The 21,738-nt window shown below is 37.0% G+C and overlaps 1 protein-coding gene across 1 annotated transcript in view; it reads left to right on the top strand.

Moving 5' to 3' along the window:
• The window catches only part of SCAF11 (SR-related CTD associated factor 11), a 52,436-nt gene that overhangs the window by 12,769 nt on the left and 17,929 nt on the right, over positions 1–21,738 (top strand). Inside the window, exons 4-5 of the mRNA XM_052639770.1 lie at positions 1,865–1,965; positions 3,827–3,888. Of these exons, the coding sequence (XP_052495730.1) occupies positions 1,865–1,965; positions 3,827–3,888 (163 nt within the window). The remainder of the gene's footprint in view (positions 1–1,864; positions 1,966–3,826; positions 3,889–21,738) is intronic.

Genomic DNA, 21,738 nt, shown 5'->3' on the forward strand with positions numbered 1-21,738 from the left:
AAGTAGCAGCAAGACTGGTTGCTATTTTTGTGAGTAGAAGTGGGTAGGTAAGCAATGTAAAACTTTTTAAACATTAAATATTCCTACTGTAGGTGTTTATAATTTGTTTTGATTATTTTCTCCAGATAAGTCTTGATGACATAAGGTACAAATGAGACTACAATTCAGATAGAATGACATATGTAAAAGATCTTGCGTGTTTAATTGTGTAACTCTGGACATTATGCAGATTAGTATATATCTTCAAAAAAAGATAAAACATTATATATATGTGTGTGATATTATAATTAAAATTATAAAGCATAACTTCTCTGAAAGACGTGTTCTGTTTTTCTAGACTGTGTGTTTGTGTGTGTGTGTGTGTGTGTATGTGTGTATATATATGTATGTGTATAATGTTGTGTGAATTAGCCTCCAGAGATACTCTGTAAAATTTTGTTCTGTTGCTTGTAATAAAATGAATGTATGAATTTGAATGTTACTTAAAAGTTTGGGACAGTGCTAATCGAATTTTGTTAAACTTAAAATGTATTTTTTATCATATGTGATGTTATCTATATACTTTGAATATCTTTCTTTGCCCTTTTACTTCTTTTGAATCTTTATTATCCTTTCCCTTTACAATTAAACTTGAATGAGACATGCACAGTTGCTTATATTTTCAATCAATTGTTGGACATCTCTATCTAGAATACCAAAGAAGTCTAAACATTAACAAACCCCAAACTCATCTTATTCCCAGCCCCTCTGCCAACCTCAGTTTATGGTATTGTAATTCCGGTCACCCAGATCAAAAGCCTCTGGAAGTTTTCCATTTTTTCTCTTTACATTATTTTTGCTTCCTCTTTCTGCACAGTGTCTTAAATTCATTCCATTTCATTACCTCTCTGTAGACCCTCAGGCTGTCTGTCATCTAGATCTGTTCTGCCAATAGAAATATACCATCAATACACACCACTCTATAAACATTTAGTGGCCACATTAAAAGAACAAAAAGAAACAGTTAAAATGAATTTTTATCTTTCGTTTAATCTAACATTTAATGTATTATTTCAACATGTAGTATCAGAATTGTTATTGAAGGATTTTATCTCCTATTGTTGTTTTCATTGAAATCTAGTATATATTTTACACTTACATCTCTTTTTAAACCAGCCACATTTTCACATGCTTAATAGTATATGGCTAGTAACTATTGTCTCATACAGTATAGTTCTACACTATTGCAAGAGCTTCCTTCCAGTTTCCTGGCTTTTATAGTTTCTCTTTAACTGGTTCATTTTCCATATCACTGTCACAAAAAGCAAATTTGATCATTTCATTCACTCACTTGTAAACCTTCATTTATTTTCTGATTTCTATAGAATTATTTTCTTTTTCAAGGCCTGTACCGTCTGGTTCTAATATATTACATCAGTTTCATATCCTGCCAACTTTTTCTTCCGCATCCTCATTGACTTCTCTGCACTCTTTTTATAACTGTGTTCCCTCCATTTAGAAAATCTTTTTTCCTTAGACAAATTCCTATTCTTTAAGACCAAGTCAGAAATTATCTACTTATAAAAAGTCTTCTCTGGTATCTTCAGATAAAGTCAGTTCTACATATATAAGATCTGTGTTTATATTTCTGTTATTAGCACACTCATAACTCATTTGCATGCCTCTCTATGACTTTTTTGTTTCCCCAGAGCTTAGTACAAATACCCAGTTTATAGTTTAGCATACTTGAACTAATAAGCATATGTATTTGGGCTACACTTTCATTTAGACACTATGCTGCTTTAATTTTTTGTTGTTTCAAGGAAAATGTATAGGTGTGATCCCATATTATCACTCTAAAGAGATGATTTTGCTTTTCTCACAGGTTCAAGTAAAAAGACAGTTGAGAGAAACAAATGATAAGAAAAATGAAAGCTCTTTTAAGAAACCACTGTCCTGTCAGGAAAATTCTAAAAGCTGTATAAGGTTAGTGATGAGTTTCAGTAATAGAATCCAGCTGTGTAGAATGAGGAGTTAGCAAATAAGAAAAAAGAGAGTACTTAAAAAATGATGTGAAATTTCAATGTATATAATTCTTTTAAAGCATTCCCTTGATAATTTAAGGACAGACCAGATGAAATCTGAGAATATAATTTATTTGACCTTTGTCTTTGATGAATTACTTTTTTATTTTAGTTTTTCCCTAGTTTGTTATAGATTGATACTTTTAAAAGATAAAAGTTACAGCTGTGTAAAAAAAAAAAACACAAGCCATTTATGGATAAGCATTGGTGCACAGCCCACATTTTGAGTAATTGCTGTACTATTTATGGACAGAAAATAGACAGTAACTAATGATAAAGTACAACATTCTTCATGAGACTGTTGTAATTGAAACTATTATTTTTCTCCTTTTGCTTCTTTGTGTTGTGGCAGACACTTGATAGTACTGTAACAGATGTTTATGTTTGAAAAAAATTTTAAACGTTTGGATTTCTTAGCTACTATGGTTAAAACATAATTGCCTAAAAATACTTAGAACTCAAGTTTAACAGGTGTTAAGGTGATTTTTAATTAAATTAGTAGTGTACTGGAGATTTATTACTGAAAATAACTTGTTGTAGTACTTATAAAATTTAACCCCTTTTTGATCTGAACTACATTTAGAGCTGCCGTAAAGTTGTATTAAGTCAGTATATTGTCAAATTCATAGCTAAATCTATGGCTCATTAGTACGTTTCATCATAATACTAACACCGTAAGAGAGTAAATGTATTACGAAAAACATTGACAATATTCCTTGAGATTCACTGAATTGTGCCACTTACTTATGACTCTGTAGCTCTCTAGATCTCAACTTTTGGGAAGTTATAGACTTCTTTAGTAATCTGAAGAAAACTGTAGAGAACTTCTACCCAAAAAGATACATCATAAAATATACTTACAGATGAGGTTTGTAGATTTTAAGGGATTTGTGGAACACTCAGTTCAAGAGCCCACCCATAAACCCAAGTTAATAACTTCACTAGAGCAGATTTTATGTAGTTTCTTTTAATTAATTTGAGTCAGCTTTGACTCTTCCATTTATGTTTGCTCAGTACACATTATCCCCAGGCATAATGAAGAAATACCTTTTGCTAGCTTTATTCTTCATTCATCTCCTATTCTTGGCTATGGCAATGTCATAAATAGGCATTTTTTTTCAGAATTACTCAGTCCTCTTGGCTCCTCCTGAGAGTGCAGTGCTCGTTATTATGTGACCTGTAACAGGGTCATACAGTGGATCGGACACACCTGAGGTAGTCCACATGCTTAGCTGTTTTTTCTCAAGGACTTGTGGTTGAGGGATGGTAAAAGGAAGTAACAGATGCAAAATAATAATTTGCTTTTGCCCACCAAGTCAAACCATTAATGATTTCTCTCATGGTAAATCTGTCAGTTACTAGATTTTTACTGTACATTCTTTCTGGAGTCTTTTGGATGTTTTTTAGAATTCCTCTCATTCAGGCTTATATTTATAAGATGTAGGGCTCATTTCCAGCACTTTGGAAATATCCCATTTGGTGCTGACTTTCCCTTCTAAAGATGTAAGACTCCTCTTTCTGATACTTTCCACTAGTTCCAGGGAAAGGGATTGCAGTAGTGTTTTGTTTCATGTTAGTGAATCTCCTTTGTAGTCATTGGAGTGGAGAGTGGCAGCTAAGTGGGGAGTTCAACTCGTCATACTTTCTTTGCTAAAATTTAAAACTTGGTGCATAATAGCTTTCATTGTTGTGGGCAGTGGATTGAAAATAAATGAGCAGAGTAACAGTTTTCTATTATTTCATTTCTTTATTGATCTTTACAGAAAAAAGATCATAGGAGAAGATCTATTAAGTGCAGAATTTTATGACCTGAAGATGATACACAGTAAGTGAGTTTTTCCTTGTATGTTCTACATTTTTTTTCTTTCTTATTTTAATGCTTCTGCCAAAGTTCTTGTAAGTAATATTTTGGCTTGGAAAACAGTCATACACAACAGAACTCTGCTGAGCTCTGTATACATTGTATTCAGTTCTACTTTCATGGAATCATTTATACTGTTTCCTGCCCTTCTTACTTTCCTGATCAACTTGGAGGAAGGGAAGGGGTCAGTGAATAAGAGAGAGAGAGAGAGAGACTCTGTGTGTGTGTGTGTGTGTGTGTGTGTGTGTGTTGGAAAGGAAAATGAGAAAAGGGTATTTTCCAATTACTCGATCAGCAGCCTACGTTGTGGTCTTAACTCGACTCATTAGTGCCGAAGTCCTTAGGGGAAATGAGATAAAATACTTGTGGGCCAATAACTGTAAGCAGTAATGAGGGAAGTCTAACAGTAAGAAGTTAATCCACAGTTCCCACAGGAAGTTGTGGTTTGGCTTCACGCCACACTTAATTTGAAACTTGATTTAGGAATAAGACATTGCTTACCTATTTACCTATGTACTATGTTCAGTTGCTCAGTTGTGTTTGACTCTGTGACCCCATGTGCAGTAGCCCCCCTAGGCTCTTCTGTCCATGGGGTTTTTTAGTCAAGAGTACTGGAGTGGGTTGCCATTTCCTTCTTCAGAGGATCTTCCAGACCCAAGGATTGAACTCGTGTCTCCTGTGGTTCTTGCATCGACAGGGTGGATTCTTTAACCACTGAATCACCTGGGAAGCCCACAGATTTGTTTGAGAATATGCCTGTCTTTTGTTGTTGTCTAGTGTTATGGTTCTCTAATACAAGAAAGCTTTGCAGCAGGACCTGAGAACAATGTCACTTCAGTGCGTTGTGGCTCCTCTTTGAAACTTAAGCTGTTTATTTTTTTTCCAAAGAACACTTTACTATGAGCTAATTGTAAGCAGGGAGAGGTGAGCATTTATTTTCCATGTTAGGTTACAATTAATTTCTATTTATAGATAGAATAATGAATTCATTGTTCTCAAAACTAAATGGTAATCAACTTCTTTTTTATACATTTGAATACCATATTTGGGTGGTGTTATTTTTTTAATTTGAATTAACAGATCATCTCAGATTTACAGATTAATAAATATATGTCTTTAATAATTTACTCTTAAAGTGAAATTTCACTAAAAGAACTTTAATGGTTATATAAAAATTTTTCTTTAGTTAAAGAACTTTAGATATCAAAACTTCTTTGTTTTTCTGGGTAATTGCTATAGATTAGCATTGTTTTTTATTGAATAGCCTTTGTTTGGTAGCTCTAGAATCAAATATAAAATTTACTGCTGAGGAAGATTAAATGACGTTACAGGTTTTCTCTAGGTAGTGTAGTGCACTCTTACTATGATAATCTTAGTTTTAAGACTGCAGTAATTTTCTTTAAGTGTGCGTCTCCTGCCTGGGCTTATTTTTAGAGAGAGAGAAACATAGGCAAATCTTAGACCTATAGTGCTTGAGTATAGTGAAGGCCATTTATAAGAATCTGTGATTCATTTAGATTTGAGTTTTGTTTTGCTATTCAGAATATGGAATACTAAACAAGTTTTCAGTGAACCTTCTAAACCAGTTCAATAGTTAACTTTTTCCTTCCTATTTATCAAGATATAATTGACATATACAACACCAGTTTAAAGTGGTCAGCATAATGATTTGAGTTACATACATGATGCATCATAAAGTGATTGCTGCAGTAAGTTTAGTGAGCATTCATCATCTCATATAGATACAACATTAAAAAAACAGACAAAATTTTTTTCCCTTCTGATGAGAACTCTTAGGATTTAGATTGACTCTCTTAACAACTCACATGTATAATTAACAGCGATGTTAATTATATTAATTATGTTTACATTCTATCCCTCAGTCAGTTCAGTTGCACCATCGTGTCTGACTCTTGGTGACCCCACAGACTGCAGCACGCCAGGCTTTCCTATCTGTCACCAACTCCTGGAGCTTGCTTAAACTCATGTCCATTGAGTTGGTGATGTCATCCAACCATCTCATCCTCTGTCATTCCCTTTTCCTCCTGCCTTCAATCGTTCTCAGCATCCAAGGAGTTGTTTACATCAGGTGGCTGAAGTATTGGAGTTTCAGCTTCAGCAATGATCCTTCCAATGAATATTCAGGACTAATTTCCTTTAGGATTGACTGGTTAGATCTCATTGCTGTCCAAGGAAATCTCAAGAGTTTTCTCCAACACCACAGTTCAAAAGCATCAGTTTTTCAGCACTCAGCTTTCTTTATAGTCCAACTCTTACATCCATACATGACTACTGGAAAAATCATAGCTTTGACTAGACGGACCTTTGTCAGCAAAGTTATGTCTCTGCTTTGTAATATGCTGTCTAGGTTGGTCATAGCTTTCCTTCCAAGTAACAAGTGTCTTTTAATTTCATGGCTGCAGTCACCATCTGCAGTGATTATGGACTCCAAGAAAATAAAGTTTGTCACTGTTTCCATTGTTTCCCCATCTATTTTCCATGAAGTGATGGAACTGAATGCCGTGATCTTCTTTTGAATGTTGAATTTTAAGCCAACTTTTTCACTCTTCTCTTTCACTTTCATCAAGAGGCTCTTTAGTTCTTCTTCACTTTCTTCCATAAGGGTGGTATCATTTGTGTATCTGAGGTTATTGATATTTCTCCTGGCAATCTTGATTCCAGCTTGTGCTTCATCCAGCCTGGCATTTCACATGATGTACTCTGCATATAAGTAAAATAAGCAGGGTGACAATCTGTAGCCTTGATATACTCCTTTCCCGATTTGGAACCAGTCTGTTTTCCATGTCCCGTTCTAACTGTTGCTTCTTCACCGGCATATAGATGTCTCAGGAGGCAGGCAGAGTGGTCTGGTATTCCCATCTCTTGAAGAATTTTCCACAGTTTGTTGTGATCTACACAGTCAAAGGCTTTGGCGTAGTCAATAAAGCAGAAGTAGATGTTTTTCTGGAACTCTTGCTATTTCAGTGATCCAGTGGATGTTGGCAATTTGATCTCTGGTTCCTCTGCCTTTTCTAAATCTGTCTTGAATATCTGGAAGTTCATGGTTCATATACTATTGAAGCCTGGCTTGGAGAATTTTGAGCATTACTTTGCTAGCCTGTGAGATGAGTGCAGTTGTGTGGTAGTTTGAGCATTCTTTGGCATTGCCTTTTCTTTGGGATTGGAATGAAGATGGACCTTTTCCAGTCCTGTGGCCACTGCTGGCCAAGTTTTCCAAATTTGCTGGCTTATTGAGTGCAGAACTTTCACAGCATCATTTTTTAGGATTTCAAATAGCTCAACTGAATTCCATCACCTCCACTAGCTTTGTTCGTAGTGATGTTTCCTAAGGCCCACTTGACTTCACATTCTTTTGACTTCCTTTATCCAATTCTTCCCTCACCACTTGCCTCTGGTAACCACAAATCTTATCATTTTTTCTACGATTTTTGTTTGTTTTTGAAATATAATTGACCTATAATATTATATTAGTTCCTGTCACACAACTTCATGAATCAGTATTTTTGTACATAGTAATCACCATAATAAGTCGTTACCATCTGTTATTATATGAATGTATCACATAATTATTGACTATATTCCCCACACTGTATGTTTCATTGTACCTCTTAATTTCCCTCACTTGTATCTGTCCTAGGACTCAATCACCTCCCCTCTTCCAACAGCTTTGTTCTCTGTATCTATGACTGTTTTTGTTTAGCTGTGGTTGTTTTGCTTTTTAGATTCCACATATAATTAAAATCATACAGTATGTGTCTTTCTGTGTCTTACTTATTGCACATAGTATAATTCCCTGTAGGTCTGTGTGGTTGCAGATGGCAAAGTTTTATTATTTTTAATGGCTGAGTAATATTGCATTGTGTGGAATATGTATGTGTATCTCACATCTTTTTTATTCATTCATCTGTTGCTTGGAACTTAGATTGCTCCCATATCTTTGCAATTATAAATAATGATACAGTGAAACATGGGAGTGCATATATCTTTTTGACTGAGTGTTTTATTTTCTTTGGATAAATGTCCAAGAATGGAATTAGCAGATGATATGTTAGTTCTATTTTTAATTTTTTGAGGAATCTCCATAATTTTTATCATAGTATTTGCACCAAGTTACATTCCCATCAACAGTGCACTGGGGTTCTCCTCTGTACGTCCTCACTTATTATTTGTTACCATTTTTGATAATAGCCATTCTTAAAAGGTCTGAGGTGATATCTAATTGTTTTGACTTGCATTTCCCTGATACTTAGTGATGTTGAGCATCTTTTCATGTGCCATTTGTATGTTTTTTTGAAAAATGTTGTTCAGATTTTCTGTTTATTTTAAAATCAGGTTCTTTGTTTTTTTGATTTGGAGTTAAGTTTTTAATTCTTTATTGGATATATTGGTTTCAGGTAAGTATCTTCTCCCATTCAGTTGGTGGCTTGTTCATTTTGTTGATGTTTCCTTCACTGTGCAAAAGCATTGAAGTCCCATTTGGTTGGTTTTGTTTCCCTTGTCTGAGGAAGCAAATCTGAGAAAATTAAAAAAAAAACTGATGTCAAAGAGCTATATTCTTCTAAGAATTTTTAATTTTCAGGTCTTACATTTAAGTCTTTAATCCATTTTGATTTTATTTTTGTTCATGGTGAGAGAAAGTTGTTAAGTTTGATTCTTTTGCCTCTAGTTGTTTAATTTTCCCATCAACCTTTATTGAAGACTGTCTTTTCCCTGTTGTATACTGCTCCCTTCTTTGTTATAAATTAATTAATTGCCCATAAGTGTGTATACATTTCTGGATTCTCTGTTCTGATCCGTAGGTCTGTCTGTTTTGTATCACTACCATACTGTTTGATGACTAGCTTTGTACATAGTATAGTTTAAAATTAGGGAGTATGATGCCTCTGGCTTTGTTCTTCTTTCTGAAGATTGTTTTGGCTGTTCAGGGTCTTTTGTGCTGCCATACAAATTTTGGAATCGTTTGTTCTGGTTCTGTGAAAAATGCCATTGGTATTTTGTTAGAGATTGCATTGAATCTGTATATTGCCTTGGGTAGTATGGTCATTTTAACAATATTAGTTCTTCTAATCCATGATCATGATATATCTTTACATCTGTTTGCATTGTCTTCAGTTTCTTTCATGAGTGTCTTAGAGTTTTCCAAGTAGAGATCTTTTACCTCCTTAGTTAGATTTATTCCTAGGTATTTATTCTTTTTGATGTGATTTTGAATGGGATTGTTTTCTTAATTTCTCTTTGTAATAGTTTGTTGTTAGGAGAAGTGCAACGGAGTTCTACATATTAAATTTTTATCCTGTAACTTTAACACTTTCATTGATGAGTTTTGGTACTTTTTAGTGGTGTCTTTAGGATTTTCTTTGTATAGTATATGTCATCTGTGAACAGTGACCGTTTTACTTCTTTCCAAAATGGATGCCTGTTATTTCTTTTTATTCTCTGGTTGCCATGGCTAGGACTTCCTATACTGTGTTGAATGACAGTGGTGAGAGTGGGCATCTTTGTCTTCTTCCTAATCTTAGAGGAAATGCTTTCAGCTTTTCACCATTGAGTGTGATGTTAGCTGTGGGCTTGTCATTTATGGCTTTTATTTATGTTGAGATATCTTCTCTCTATTCCCATTTTGTTGAGATTTTATTATCATAAAGGGATGTTGAATTTTGTTATAAGCTTTTCTGTATCTATTGAGATTATTATGTTTTTTTATTCTTTCGTTAATGAGTATCACATTGATTGATTAGTGGATATTGAACCATTCTTTTATCCCTGAGATAAACCCCACTTGATTGTGGCATATGATCTTTTTAAAGTACTGCTGAGTTTGGTTAGTCACTTTTTTGTTGAGTATTTTTTTGGTGGATGTTCACCAGTGATATTGGGAGTAATTTTTTGTGCTCTCTTTGTTGATAGCTCAGTTAGTAAAGAATCCACCTACAATTCAGGAGACCCCGGTTTGATTCCTGGGTTGGAAGATCTGGAGAAGGGATAGGCTACACACCCCAGTATTCTTGGGCTTCCCTCGTAGCTCAGCTGGTAAAGAATCCACCTATAATGCAGGAGACCTGGGTTCAATCCCTGGGTTGGAGTGATCCCCCAGAGAAGGGAAAGGCTATCCACTCTAGTATTCTGGCCTGGAGAATTCCATGGACTGTATAGTCCATGAGATCACAAAGAGTTGGACATGACCGAGCAACTTTCATTTTCACTTGTGTGTTTTGGTATGAAGGTTGCTGGCTGTGTAGTACTGGTTTGAAAGCGTTACTTCCTCTGCAGTTTTTCAGAATAGTTTGAGAAGGATAGATGTTAACTCTTCTCTGTGCTGGTAGTCATCTGAGAAGGCTCTTTGTCCTAGACTTTTGTTTGTTGGGAGTTTTAAATTTTTGAATACATGCGTGCTAAGTTGCTTCAGTTGTCTCTCACTCTTTGCGACCCTATGGATTGTATCCCACCAGGCTTCTCTGTCCATGAGATTCTCCAGACAAGAATACTGGAGTGGGTTGCCATGCCCTTCTCCAGGGGATCTTCCTGACCCAGGGTTCAAACCCACGTCCCTTAAAGACAGGTTCTTTATGACTGGCACCACCTGGGAAACCCAAATATTGAATAGCTGATAAAAATTCATTTCCTGCCAAAAGGTTAACATTTTCCAAGGCCTGTAACTTAATTCCATGTCTTCTTATGTTAGGATGCCTGAAGTAATTTATTTGGTTTAGCATGGGCAGAATATTCTAAATATCCAAGGCTTCCCTTGTGGCTTGGCTGGTAAAGAATCCACCTGCAATGCAGGAGACCTGGGTTCAATCCCTGGGTTGGGAAGGTCCCCTGGAGAAGGGAAAGGCTACCCACTCCAGTATTCTGGCTTGGAGAATTCTATGAACTATATATATAGTCCATGGGGTCACAAAGAGTTGGACAGAACTGAGTGGCTTTCACTAAATCTGAATCTAAAAGGTAGAATATTGCTTAATACTTTATGAGTGGGTAGAATAAGAGTACTGATACTTAAGTAATCATGAGTGAATGTCTTAACAACTCTGAATTGAGTTGAAGGATATTGGGTACTCATTGATTACCCATTTAGATTTTTTTTTCTATAATGTTGCTTTTTTACTTGTGGAGTTTAGTAATTCTTACTTAGCTAGTTTTTCTTCCTGCTTTGAGATAGACTATGCACCTGATGAAAAAGCTTAGATTTAATGATTATGTTTAATGAAAATTATTCAGGTATAAATTCTAAATGCATGCATGCTCAGCACATACTCAGTATAAGATGTACATACTAGGGTAGCAAGGGGGAGCTGAGATTAACTCATTCATTCAACAAACTATGCGAAGCAGCCCTAGACTCTTAGAAATGTAGTACTACACAAAAGAGACAAAGCTAACAGAGTACCTACCTTTTGTGGACAATAAAGAGATAAATGTGTATTATGACAGGTATTGTAAGTGCTTTAAAGAAGAGTAAAGTTAGGGTAGAGAGAGAAAGGTGATGGCTTCTGGAGGTGATTATGTAAGGCATTGGAGAAAGCCTCTTGGATTAGATTATATTTGAACAGAAATCTGGATGAAAGAGTCAAGCCATAAACAGATTTTAAGGGAGAGTATTCCAGGAGGGGGAATAGCAAGTGCAAAAGCCCTGAGATAGGAGCAGTCAAGCTATATTCAGAAAATAGAATGGAGGTCAGTATGACTAGAGCAGTTGAGTTAGGTAGACGGAGGAGGAGGAGTAAGCCATTGTTCTGGTGTTCATTTATGGCTTATGTAAGATGGCAAACATTTTCAGGAATAGTATGGACTAACATTATTAAAGGATCACTGGCTGTTAAGTGGAGGATAATTCATCAGCAGGAGAGATCTTCATTGGAGGATTGAGAGACTAGTTTAGTGGCTGTTTTCCAGAGACCACATATTATGGTGGCTTCAGCCAGGAAGATGTTAGTGGAAGTGGTGAGAAATGGCTCATTTCTGTAAATGTTGCATTTCAATGAAAGAAAGTGGAAGGGTTAGTCACTGAGTGTTGTCTGACTCTTTGCTACCCCATGGACTGTAGCCTGCCAGGCTCCTCTGTCCATGGACTTCTCCAGGCAAGAGTATTGACTGGATTGGGTTGCCATTCCCTTCTCCAGGGATTGAATCTGGATCTCCTGCATTGCAGGCATATTCTTTACCATCTGAGCCACCAGGGACGCTCCTTAAAAGGATTTTGTTATTGGATTGGATGTGAGGTAGAGAAAGGAGGAGGTCAAGGGTGACACTAAAGTCCTGGACTGAGCAGCTATTAAAATGGCATTGCCAGTTACTGAGTTGGGGAAGGCTGATAGAGTGTTTGGGGTGATATAATAAAGAATTGTCTTTTGGACAAGTAGAGATGCTCTGAAAAAATATGGATGTTTGCGTGCTGTGTGCAAACAAGATTTTTTCATCTTTAGATTGTTTTAGTGTAATTGGTTCATGTTCATATGTGAATTTGTTCTTGGCTTCTAAGTCTATAATTGATGGTTTCTTCCAGTTTTCATTTCTTTCCCCACTCTTGAATTGAGGCAAAAATGTTAAAGACTATGATCAGAAATAAGACTGGAGAGGAAGATTGAAGATGTCATAGGGAGTTGAGCAATAAAGCTGAAATTTCTGCATATTATCTTATACAGAGTAGTTTTTTAAAAAATAATTTTATTTATTTATTTTTGACTGTCCTGGGTTTTCATTGGCATGCAGGCTTTTCTGTAGTTAGAGCAAGTGGGGACTACACTCTAGTTGCTGTTCATAGGCTTCTCGTTGCGATGGCCTCTCTTATTGCAGAACATGGGCTCTAGAGCGAGTGGGCTTCAGTTGTTGCAGTGCATGGGCTTAGTAGTTGCGGCTTCCGGGCTGTAGAGCACAGCTAGCCTGTGTGCCTCAGTAGTTGTGGTGCACAGGCTTAGTTGCTCCGTGGCACATGGAGTCCTCCTGGATCAGGGATGGAACTCGTGTCTCCTACATAGGCGGGTGCTTTACTACTGAGCCTCCAGGAAAGCCTGGTAAGGAATAATGCTCTGCAAGAAGATACCATTAAAGATACCATTAAAAAGGTTTCTTTCTCACTGAATTACAATGTGGTGAAACCATTTTAGGAAGATAGCTTGGTAAAAGTTACTCTAAAAAGATAGTAAGGCAAGAACCTATTAGAAAAATTCTAGAGCTGTCTATCTTAGGTTATATTTCTTTTTGTCTTCTGACTCATTTAGCATATTTGATCAATTCTGAGAACCCAGTTTTTTTGTTTGTTTGTTTCAATTTCACATTCTGACATCGCTGAAGTGAGATTCTAATTGTTTTTCGTGTATGATCACTGTTGACTGTGCATCTGGATAGTTGCCACTGCTTGTGACTATATGAACATACAAAGTTCTGTCCTTAAATCTGGAGAATAGATAGCAAAAACTTGGGAAAAGCATTCATAGATTATTCTGGAATTTTCTTAACCCCTAGGACCCCTAATTGAAAGTGAGAGAACTGGGGGAAATTCATCAGACACATGTGCCAACAATCCCAAGAAAGTCATAAGTTGGGTAATTCTACATCGTGAAAGTCACTCAGTCATGTCCAACCCTTTGCAACCCACAAACTTAATTGCAAAACCAGTATAAAAGGCCAGTACCAATAATGTAGTTCTTAATGGATTTCCTGAGGAATCACCACTGTTTTTCTTCTTCCAATTTTATTGAGATATAATTGCTATTTACAACACTGTGAAAGTTTAAGGTATACTATATGACATTATGAAAGTCAAATGGTGTGGACCTAACAGAAGATATAAGAAGAGGTGGCAAGAATACACAGAAGAACTATACAAAAAAGATCTTCACGACCCAGATAATCATGATGGTGTGATCACTCACCTAGAGCCAGACATCCTAGATTGAGAAGTCAAGTGGGCCTTAGGAAGCATCACTACAAACAAAGCTAGTGGAGGTAATAGAATTCCAGCTGAGCTATTTCAAATCCTAAAAGATGATGCTGTGAAAGTGCTGCAGTCAATATGCCAGCTAATTTGGAAAATTCAGCAGAGGCCACAGGGCTGGAAAAGGTCCTTTTTCATTCCAATCCCAAACAAAGGCAGTGCCAAAGAATGCTCAAACTACTGCACAAATGAACTCATCTAACACACTATCAAAGTAATGCTCAAAATTCTCCAAGCCAGGCTTCAACAGTACATGAACTGTGAACTTCCAGATGTTCAAGCTGGTTTTAGAAAAGGCAGAGGAACCAGAGATCAAATTGCCAGCATCTGTTGTACCATCAGAAAAGCGAGAGAGTTCCAGAAAAACATCTACTTTATTGACTACGCCAAAGCCTTTGACTGTATGGATCACAACAAACTATGGAAAATTCTTCAAGAGATGGGAATACCAGACCACCTTGCCTGCCTCCTGAGACATCTATATGCAGGTCAAGAAGCAACAGTTAGAACTGGACGTGGAACAAGACTGGTTCCAAATCGGAAAAGGAGTACGTCAAGGCTATATATTGTCACCCTGCTTATTTAATTTACGTGCAGAGTACATCATGTGAAATGCTGGGCTGGATTAAGCACAAGCTGGAATCAAGATTGCCGGGAGAAATATCAAATAACCTCAGATATGCAGATGACACCACCCCCATGGCAGAAAGCAGAACTAAAGAGCCTCTTGATGAAAGTGAAAGAGGGGAGTGAAAATGTTGGCTTAAAACTCAACATTCAGAAAACTAAGATCATGGCATCCGGTCCCGTCACTTCACGGCAATTAGATTGGGAAACGGGGAAAATTGATAGACAATTTTTTGGGGCTCCAAAATTACTGCAGATGGTGACTGCAGCTGTGAAATTAAAAGACACTTGCTCCTTGGAAGAAAAGTTACGATCAGCCTAGACAGCATATTAAAAAGCAGAGACATTACTTTGCCAACAAAGGTCTGTCTAGTCAGAGCTGTGGTTTCTCCAGTAGTCATGTATGGATGTGAGAGTTCTACTATAAAAAAAGCTGAGTGCTGAAAAATCTATGCTTTTGAACTGTGGTGTTGGAGAAAACTGTTGAGAGTCCTTTGGATAGCAATGAGATCCAACCAGTCCATCCTAAAGGAAATCAGTCCCGACTATTCATTAGAAGGTCTGATGCTAAAGCTCCAATACTTTGGCCACTTGATGTGAAGAACTGACTTACTGAAAAAGACCCTGATGCTGGCATTGGTTGAAGGCAGGAGGAGAAGGGAACAACAGAGGATGAGATGGTTGATGGCATCACCAACTCAATGAGCATGAGTTTGAGTAAGCTCCAGGAGTTGGTGATAGACGAGGAAGCCTGGTGTACTGCAGTCTATGGGGTCGCAAAGAGTCGGATGCGACTGAACTGAACTGAAAATTATGAAATGATTATCACAGAAAGTTTGGTAAGCATCTATCATCTCATCTCATATAGTTACAACATTAAAGAAATGGAAAAAATTTTTTCCTTGTGATGAGAAGTTTTGGGATTTACTCTCAACACCTTTCAGGTATAACATACAGGAGTGTTAATTACATTTATCATGCTTGTACATTACATTCCTAGTACTTATTACATTTATCATGCTTGTACATTACATCCCTAGTACTTAACTTAGAACTAGAACTTTGTACCTTTTGACTGCCTTCATCAGTTCCTCCTCCTGTCACCACCTGTCACTGCCATCTCTTTGCTTTGAGTTTGATTGTTTCTTTTTGAAATACAGTTGACCTACAACACTATGTTAGTTCCTGGTACACACATAATGATTTGATATGTGTATACATTTTAAAATGATCACCATGATAGTCCATTTACCAACCATCACTATACAAAGATATTACGTATTTATTGACTATATTTTCTGCAAATCACCACTGTTCTGGATAGCATAGAGGATGATACTGTTGGAGAAATGGTTATCAACAAACTTGGGATGAAAAGTAGTTAGAAAAAATTAGATTCTGCATTAATGAAGGTTTACGAAGTCTTAACCAATTTATTATACACCCATATATTCATTTTTATTAGTTAAAAAAAAAACTATGTCTATATTAGTTTGCTTGGGCTGCTACTAGAATTCATTACAAACTTGGTGACTTAAGGCCACAGAAACTTACTTCTTCACTGTTCTGGAGGTTAGACGTCTGCCTTTCTGGGTGCCTGATGTCCTCTGCCAGCATTCAGAAGTTGTTTTGTGGAATTTGCTCAGTGTTCAAATGTTCTTTTGATGAATTTGTGGCGGAAAAAGTGGTCTCCCCGTCCTATTCCTCTGCCATCTTAGGATCGCCCCTGCAGGTTAGAAGTCTGAAGTCATGGTGTTGCCAGATCCTTGCTGCCTCTGTGGGGTCTAGGGAAGATTCTTTCCTTGCCTCTTGCCATAATTTCTGGTGGTTCCAGGCAGTCCTTCACATCCTTTGACTTGTAGCTGCGTCTCTGGAATCTCTGCTTCTGTCTTATGGCCTTCTGCTCTGTGTGTCTCTGTATCATTGTTTGTCTCTGATGAGGACATACTCATTGGTTTTAGTGCCCACTTTAATCCAGTATGATCTCATGTCAATCTTTCTTTAATTGTGTATGCCATGTCTATATTTCTAAGTGTCATATTCTGAGGTTCCAGGTGGACATGAAGTTTTTGGGGGGTGGGTGACACTTTGAACCCACTGCAGAGTCCAAAAGGGCTTTTTCAGTAATTCAGAAAAATTCTAAGTGGTAAGAAAACACTGTGACCCAGTTCTGATGCCCAGTTTGTGTTTTCCAAATAAAAGAACCAGGATTCCTTGAAATAAATAAATGTTTCCAGGTTTGAGGTAGTAAATAAATAATACATGCCTAGAACATTTTATAATAGAGCTCAAGGAAGCTTTCAAAGCAGTGCTAGGATTATAACTAAAAGTCTCAAGCATCAACTATACATTGAACAATAATCAGCTATAGATTCAGTAAGAATCAACAATAGATTGGGTTCCCTCTAGCCAAAAATGGAACAATTTAAGCATCAAAACAGGTGATAATGTTCAGTAACTGTGAAAAGGAACAGTAATTGAAACCTGTCAGATTTGTCAACGTTCATGAGTTCATCATGCTACCTTATCAGTAAATGAATAAGCAGACTAACTGGTCTATTTTAGAGGATGCTAGGAAATTAACTCAACTTTTTATTTTTCAATTGGCAGATTATTGCTTTATAACATTGTGTTGGTTTAGACTCATTTTTAAAGCCAATATATGAAAGGAAAGATACAAACATCTACCTTGCCTTTTTTATATAAGCTATACATCAAGGTAATTGAAAATGTACATCAAAGTAAAGGAAAGTTCATTTCTTATAGGAATATTTCAGCAAATAATTGAAAATTATGGAATTTGGATATCAGCATTTTGTAAATGAACATCACACCATTTAGGCAGTGATCAGTAAGTGAAAGTGAAAGTCATACAGTTGTGTCCAACTCTTTGTGACCCCATGGAGTATATAGTCCATGGAATTCTTCAGGCCAAAAGACTGGAGTAGGTAACCTTTCCCTTCTCCAGGGGATCTTTCCAACTAAGGGATCGAACACAGGTCTCCCACATTGCAGGTGGGTTCTTTACCAGCTGAACCACAAGGGGAGCCCAAGAATACTGGAGTGGATAGTCTGTCCCTTCTCCAGCAGATCTTCCTCACCCAGGAATCAAACCGGGATCTCCTGCATTGCAAGCGGATTCTTTACCAACTGAGCTATCAGACATACAGAGACTGAGATGCATGTTAAGTGACAACAAGGAGATAAATCAGCAAAACATAGAGACCACAGACAAATGACCTGATTTCTTCTGTCAGAAAATTGGAGGGAGTTTAGAAGTGGGAGTGGGAACCTGTAGATTAAAAGAGATGACAGAGACATTGAACCAGTCACAGCTGGATTATTTAGATCCTTATTCTAATATGTTGTAAAAGGAAAGTAAAAGATAACTTTATGGACAGTTGGAGAAAATTGAACATTAGATACTTGGTAATAAGGAGTTATTGGATATATTTTGTTTATTGCTAACTTCCCCAACAGAACACATCTTTTAAAGTTAGTTATCTACTGAAATAGTTATGCATGAATATGATAGGATGTTTATAGTTTCCTTCAAAATTACTTAAGATAGTAGTAATAAAATTAACAGTGGATGTGAATTAATAATTGTGGAAACTGGGATATGGGTATAATCAGATTTCATTATAATGTTCTATTTTGTGTTTGAAATTTTCTGTAATTAAAAAATAATGTACTCTGAGAGTTTAATTGGCAATTATCCTCTCATAGTGGTACATAAATAATTTAAGTTCTTAAAATAAACTTCAATGACATATAGTATATTAGCTTGTTGTTTTTTTTTTGTCCTAGTAAGTTTTAAAGTTGTGAATAGTGATTCTGTTTCTATGTGGCATTTTCCAGAGTATCAAGGTTGTAATGGTAGTTAAGTACTTAGTATTTGATTTTCTTTGGCTATAACTAGCTGATAATAAAAAGGTAACTGGTCTATGCCTGTAACAAACAGCAGAAACAAAGAGATGAGTATGAAAGTAAAATAACAAAGTTAACAGTTAAATCTGTTCTGTAGGTGTGATTTTTAATACTTTGTGGAATGTTCAAAATCATTCATAATTATAAACTTTAAAGCAGTTTTAAAAGGTTAAATATCTTGGCCAGATCACAGAGTTGGAGCCGGCAGAATTTGATACAGTCTTCTACTCCATGTCTACTGCCTCTTCCCACTACAGAATAATGCTAAAGCATGATTTTGTTACTTACCTTAAGCCTCTCACTTTGAGGTTGTGTACAGCAAATTTGGAAAACTCAGCAGTGGCCACAGGATGGGAAGAGGTCCGTTTTCATTCCAATCCCAAACAAAGGCAATGCCAAAGAATGCTCCAACTACCGCACAATTGCACTCATCTCACATGCTAGTAAAGTAATGCTCAAAATTCTCCAAGCCAGGCTTCAGCAATACGTGAACCGTGAACTTCCTGATGTTCAAGCTGGGTTTAGAAAAGGCAGAGGAACCAGAGATCAAATTGCCAACATCCACTGGATCATGGAAAAAGCAGGAGAGTTCCAGAAAAACATCTATTTCTGCTTTCTTGACTATGCCAAAGCCTTTGACTGTGTGGATCACAGTAAACTGTGGAAAATTCTGAAAGAGATGGGAATACCAGACCACCTGACCTGCCTCTTGAGAAATCTGTATGCAGGTCAGGAAGCAACAGTTAGAACTGGACATGGAACAACATACTGGTTCCAAATAGGAAAAGGAGTACATCAAGGTTGTATATTGTCACCCTGCTTATTTAACTTCTATGCAGGTACATCATGAGAAACGCTGGGCTGGAAAAAACACAAGCTGGAATCAAGATTGCCGGGAGAAATATCAATCACCTCAGATATGCAGAAGATACCACCCTTATGGCAGAAAGTGAAAAGGAACTAAAAAGCCTCTTGATGAAAGTGAAAGAGGAGAGTGAAAAAGTTGGCTTAAAGCTCACCATTCAAAAAACAAAGATCATAGCATCCAGTCCCATCACTTCATGGGAAATAGATGGGGAAACAGTGGAAACAGTGTCAGACTTTATTTTTGGGGGCTCCAAAGTCACTGTAGATGGTGACTGCAGCCATGAAATTAAAAGACTCTTACTCCTTGGAAGAAAAGTTATGACCAACGTAGATAGCATATTCAAAAGCAGAGACATTACTTTGCCGACTAAGGTCCGTCTAGTTAAGGCTATGGTTTTTCCAGTGGTCATGTATGGATGTGAGAGTTGGACTGTGAAGAAGGCTGAGTGCCGAAGAATTGATGCTTTTGAACTGTGATGTTGGAGAAGACTCTTGAGGGTCTCTTGGACTGCAAGGAGATCCAACCAGTCCATTGTGAAGGAGATCAGCCCTGGGATTTCTTTGGAAGGAATGATGCTAAAGCTGAAACTCGAGTACTTTGGCCACCTCATGTGAAGAGTTGACTCATTGGAAAAGACTCTGATGCTGGGAGGGATTGGGGGCAGGTGGAGAAGGGGACGACAGAGGATGAGATGGCTGGATGGCATCCCCGACTCGATGGGCGTGAGTCTGAGTGAACTCTGGGAGTTGATGGTGGACAGGGAGGCCTGGCATGCTGTGATTCATGGGGTCGCAAAGAGTCCCACACAACTGAGCAACTGAACTGAACTGAACAATCTTTATGCTTTTGGACTGTGGTGGTGGGGAGGACTCTTGAGAGTCCCTTGGACTGCAAGGAGATCCAACCAGTCCATTCTAAAGGAGATCAGCCCTGGGTGTTCTTTGGAAGGAATGATGCTAAAGCTGAAACTCCAGTACGCTGGCCACCTCATGGGAAGAGTTGACTCACTGGATAAGACTCTGATGCTGGGAGGGATTGGGGGCAGGAGGAAAAGGGGACGACAGAGGATGAGATGGCTGGATGGCATCACTGACTCAATGGACATGAGTTTGAGTGAACTCCGGGAGTTGGTGATGGACAGGGATGCCTGGCATGCTGCTATTCGTGGGATCACAGAGAGTCGGACACCACTGAGCGACCCAACTGACTGAATTAACAATCTTCATAACTTAAATTATTGCCTTTTTCTAGTGGCTCGATATAAAGAGCCGAATGTCTGCTCCCTACTTAGCAGACCAGTTAACTTTGATTATTTTGTGTATCCTTTCAGAAATGTCATAGATAATAGGTTTTTATTTCTTAGACTAAAGTTTATAGCTTCAGGAATCACTGTAGAGCTTGAGTTTTAACCTTGAATTTTTGCATTAATTATGAAGTTTCTTAGATACTGTTTTATTAACAAAGTGCCTCATTAGGAAACTAAGAGAATCTGTAGATGTTACTTGCAATTGTTTCAAAAGTTTAGGGGCACTAATGAACCTGTCATGCAAGAAGGAAGCAACCTTGGACTCTTAAATGTGGCCTTTGAACTGAGAAAGAAATTAAGATGAAAGGTATGGTGAAGGTAGAATTAGTGGGAAGTTGTGGAAATTAAGTACATTTTAATGTATTTATCCGGTTAGACTGGGTAGGAACCATGGTTGCCCAACGGATAATTTAAATTTATTTTTATGAAAGAACTTCATGAGGAAATATTGTCTTTTTATAGTAGATTTCAGAAGCAGTGAGGTTTAGTTTCTAATTTTTTCAAGTTTTTCAAAGTGAGGAGGGGCTGTTCTTTGAACATTGATGTGTGACTTTCTCCTTTAGGTTATTATGTTTATATTATATGTACTAAAACTAATGAATAGAGTGTATGAAATTGTTAAATTCTTTTATTTGGATTAGAAATTATTAGTATAACAGTTAAAACTCCAGCAGGCCTAATAGATAATTTTATTGGAAGTTGAGCCATTTGGGTTTTGTGTTAGTTTTTCTGTTAAATTATCTGTGACTCTGATAAAATTGTATGAACTTTACTTTCTTCATTTTGTGAATATGGTGCTGTCTCACTGTAAGTTTTGTAAAATGTTAGACAGCATACCTTTTGACAAATCTGATAAGAAAATGTCACTCTCATCCTTCAGTCATACTAGATAGATAACTGAGAGGTCCACACTTTTTTTATATACCTCCTTTATATACTTTGTTCTTGGAATGAACATAATAGTTTTTGGTTTGGGCTAATAGTTTATAACTGATATAGTTTATAAAAAGTATCCCCTTTTAAGACATTTCTTGGTGGAATGCTTCCCTAAATACAGTCTAAATCCATGTAATTAGGGCTCTGTTAATTTGGAATCAATTAATCAAATCTTAATTGGGTACCTGC

The sequence above is a fragment of the Budorcas taxicolor genome, chromosome 5 (assembly GCF_023091745.1).
Source record: "Budorcas taxicolor isolate Tak-1 chromosome 5, Takin1.1, whole genome shotgun sequence".
Taxonomy (NCBI): domain Eukaryota; kingdom Metazoa; phylum Chordata; class Mammalia; order Artiodactyla; family Bovidae; genus Budorcas; species Budorcas taxicolor.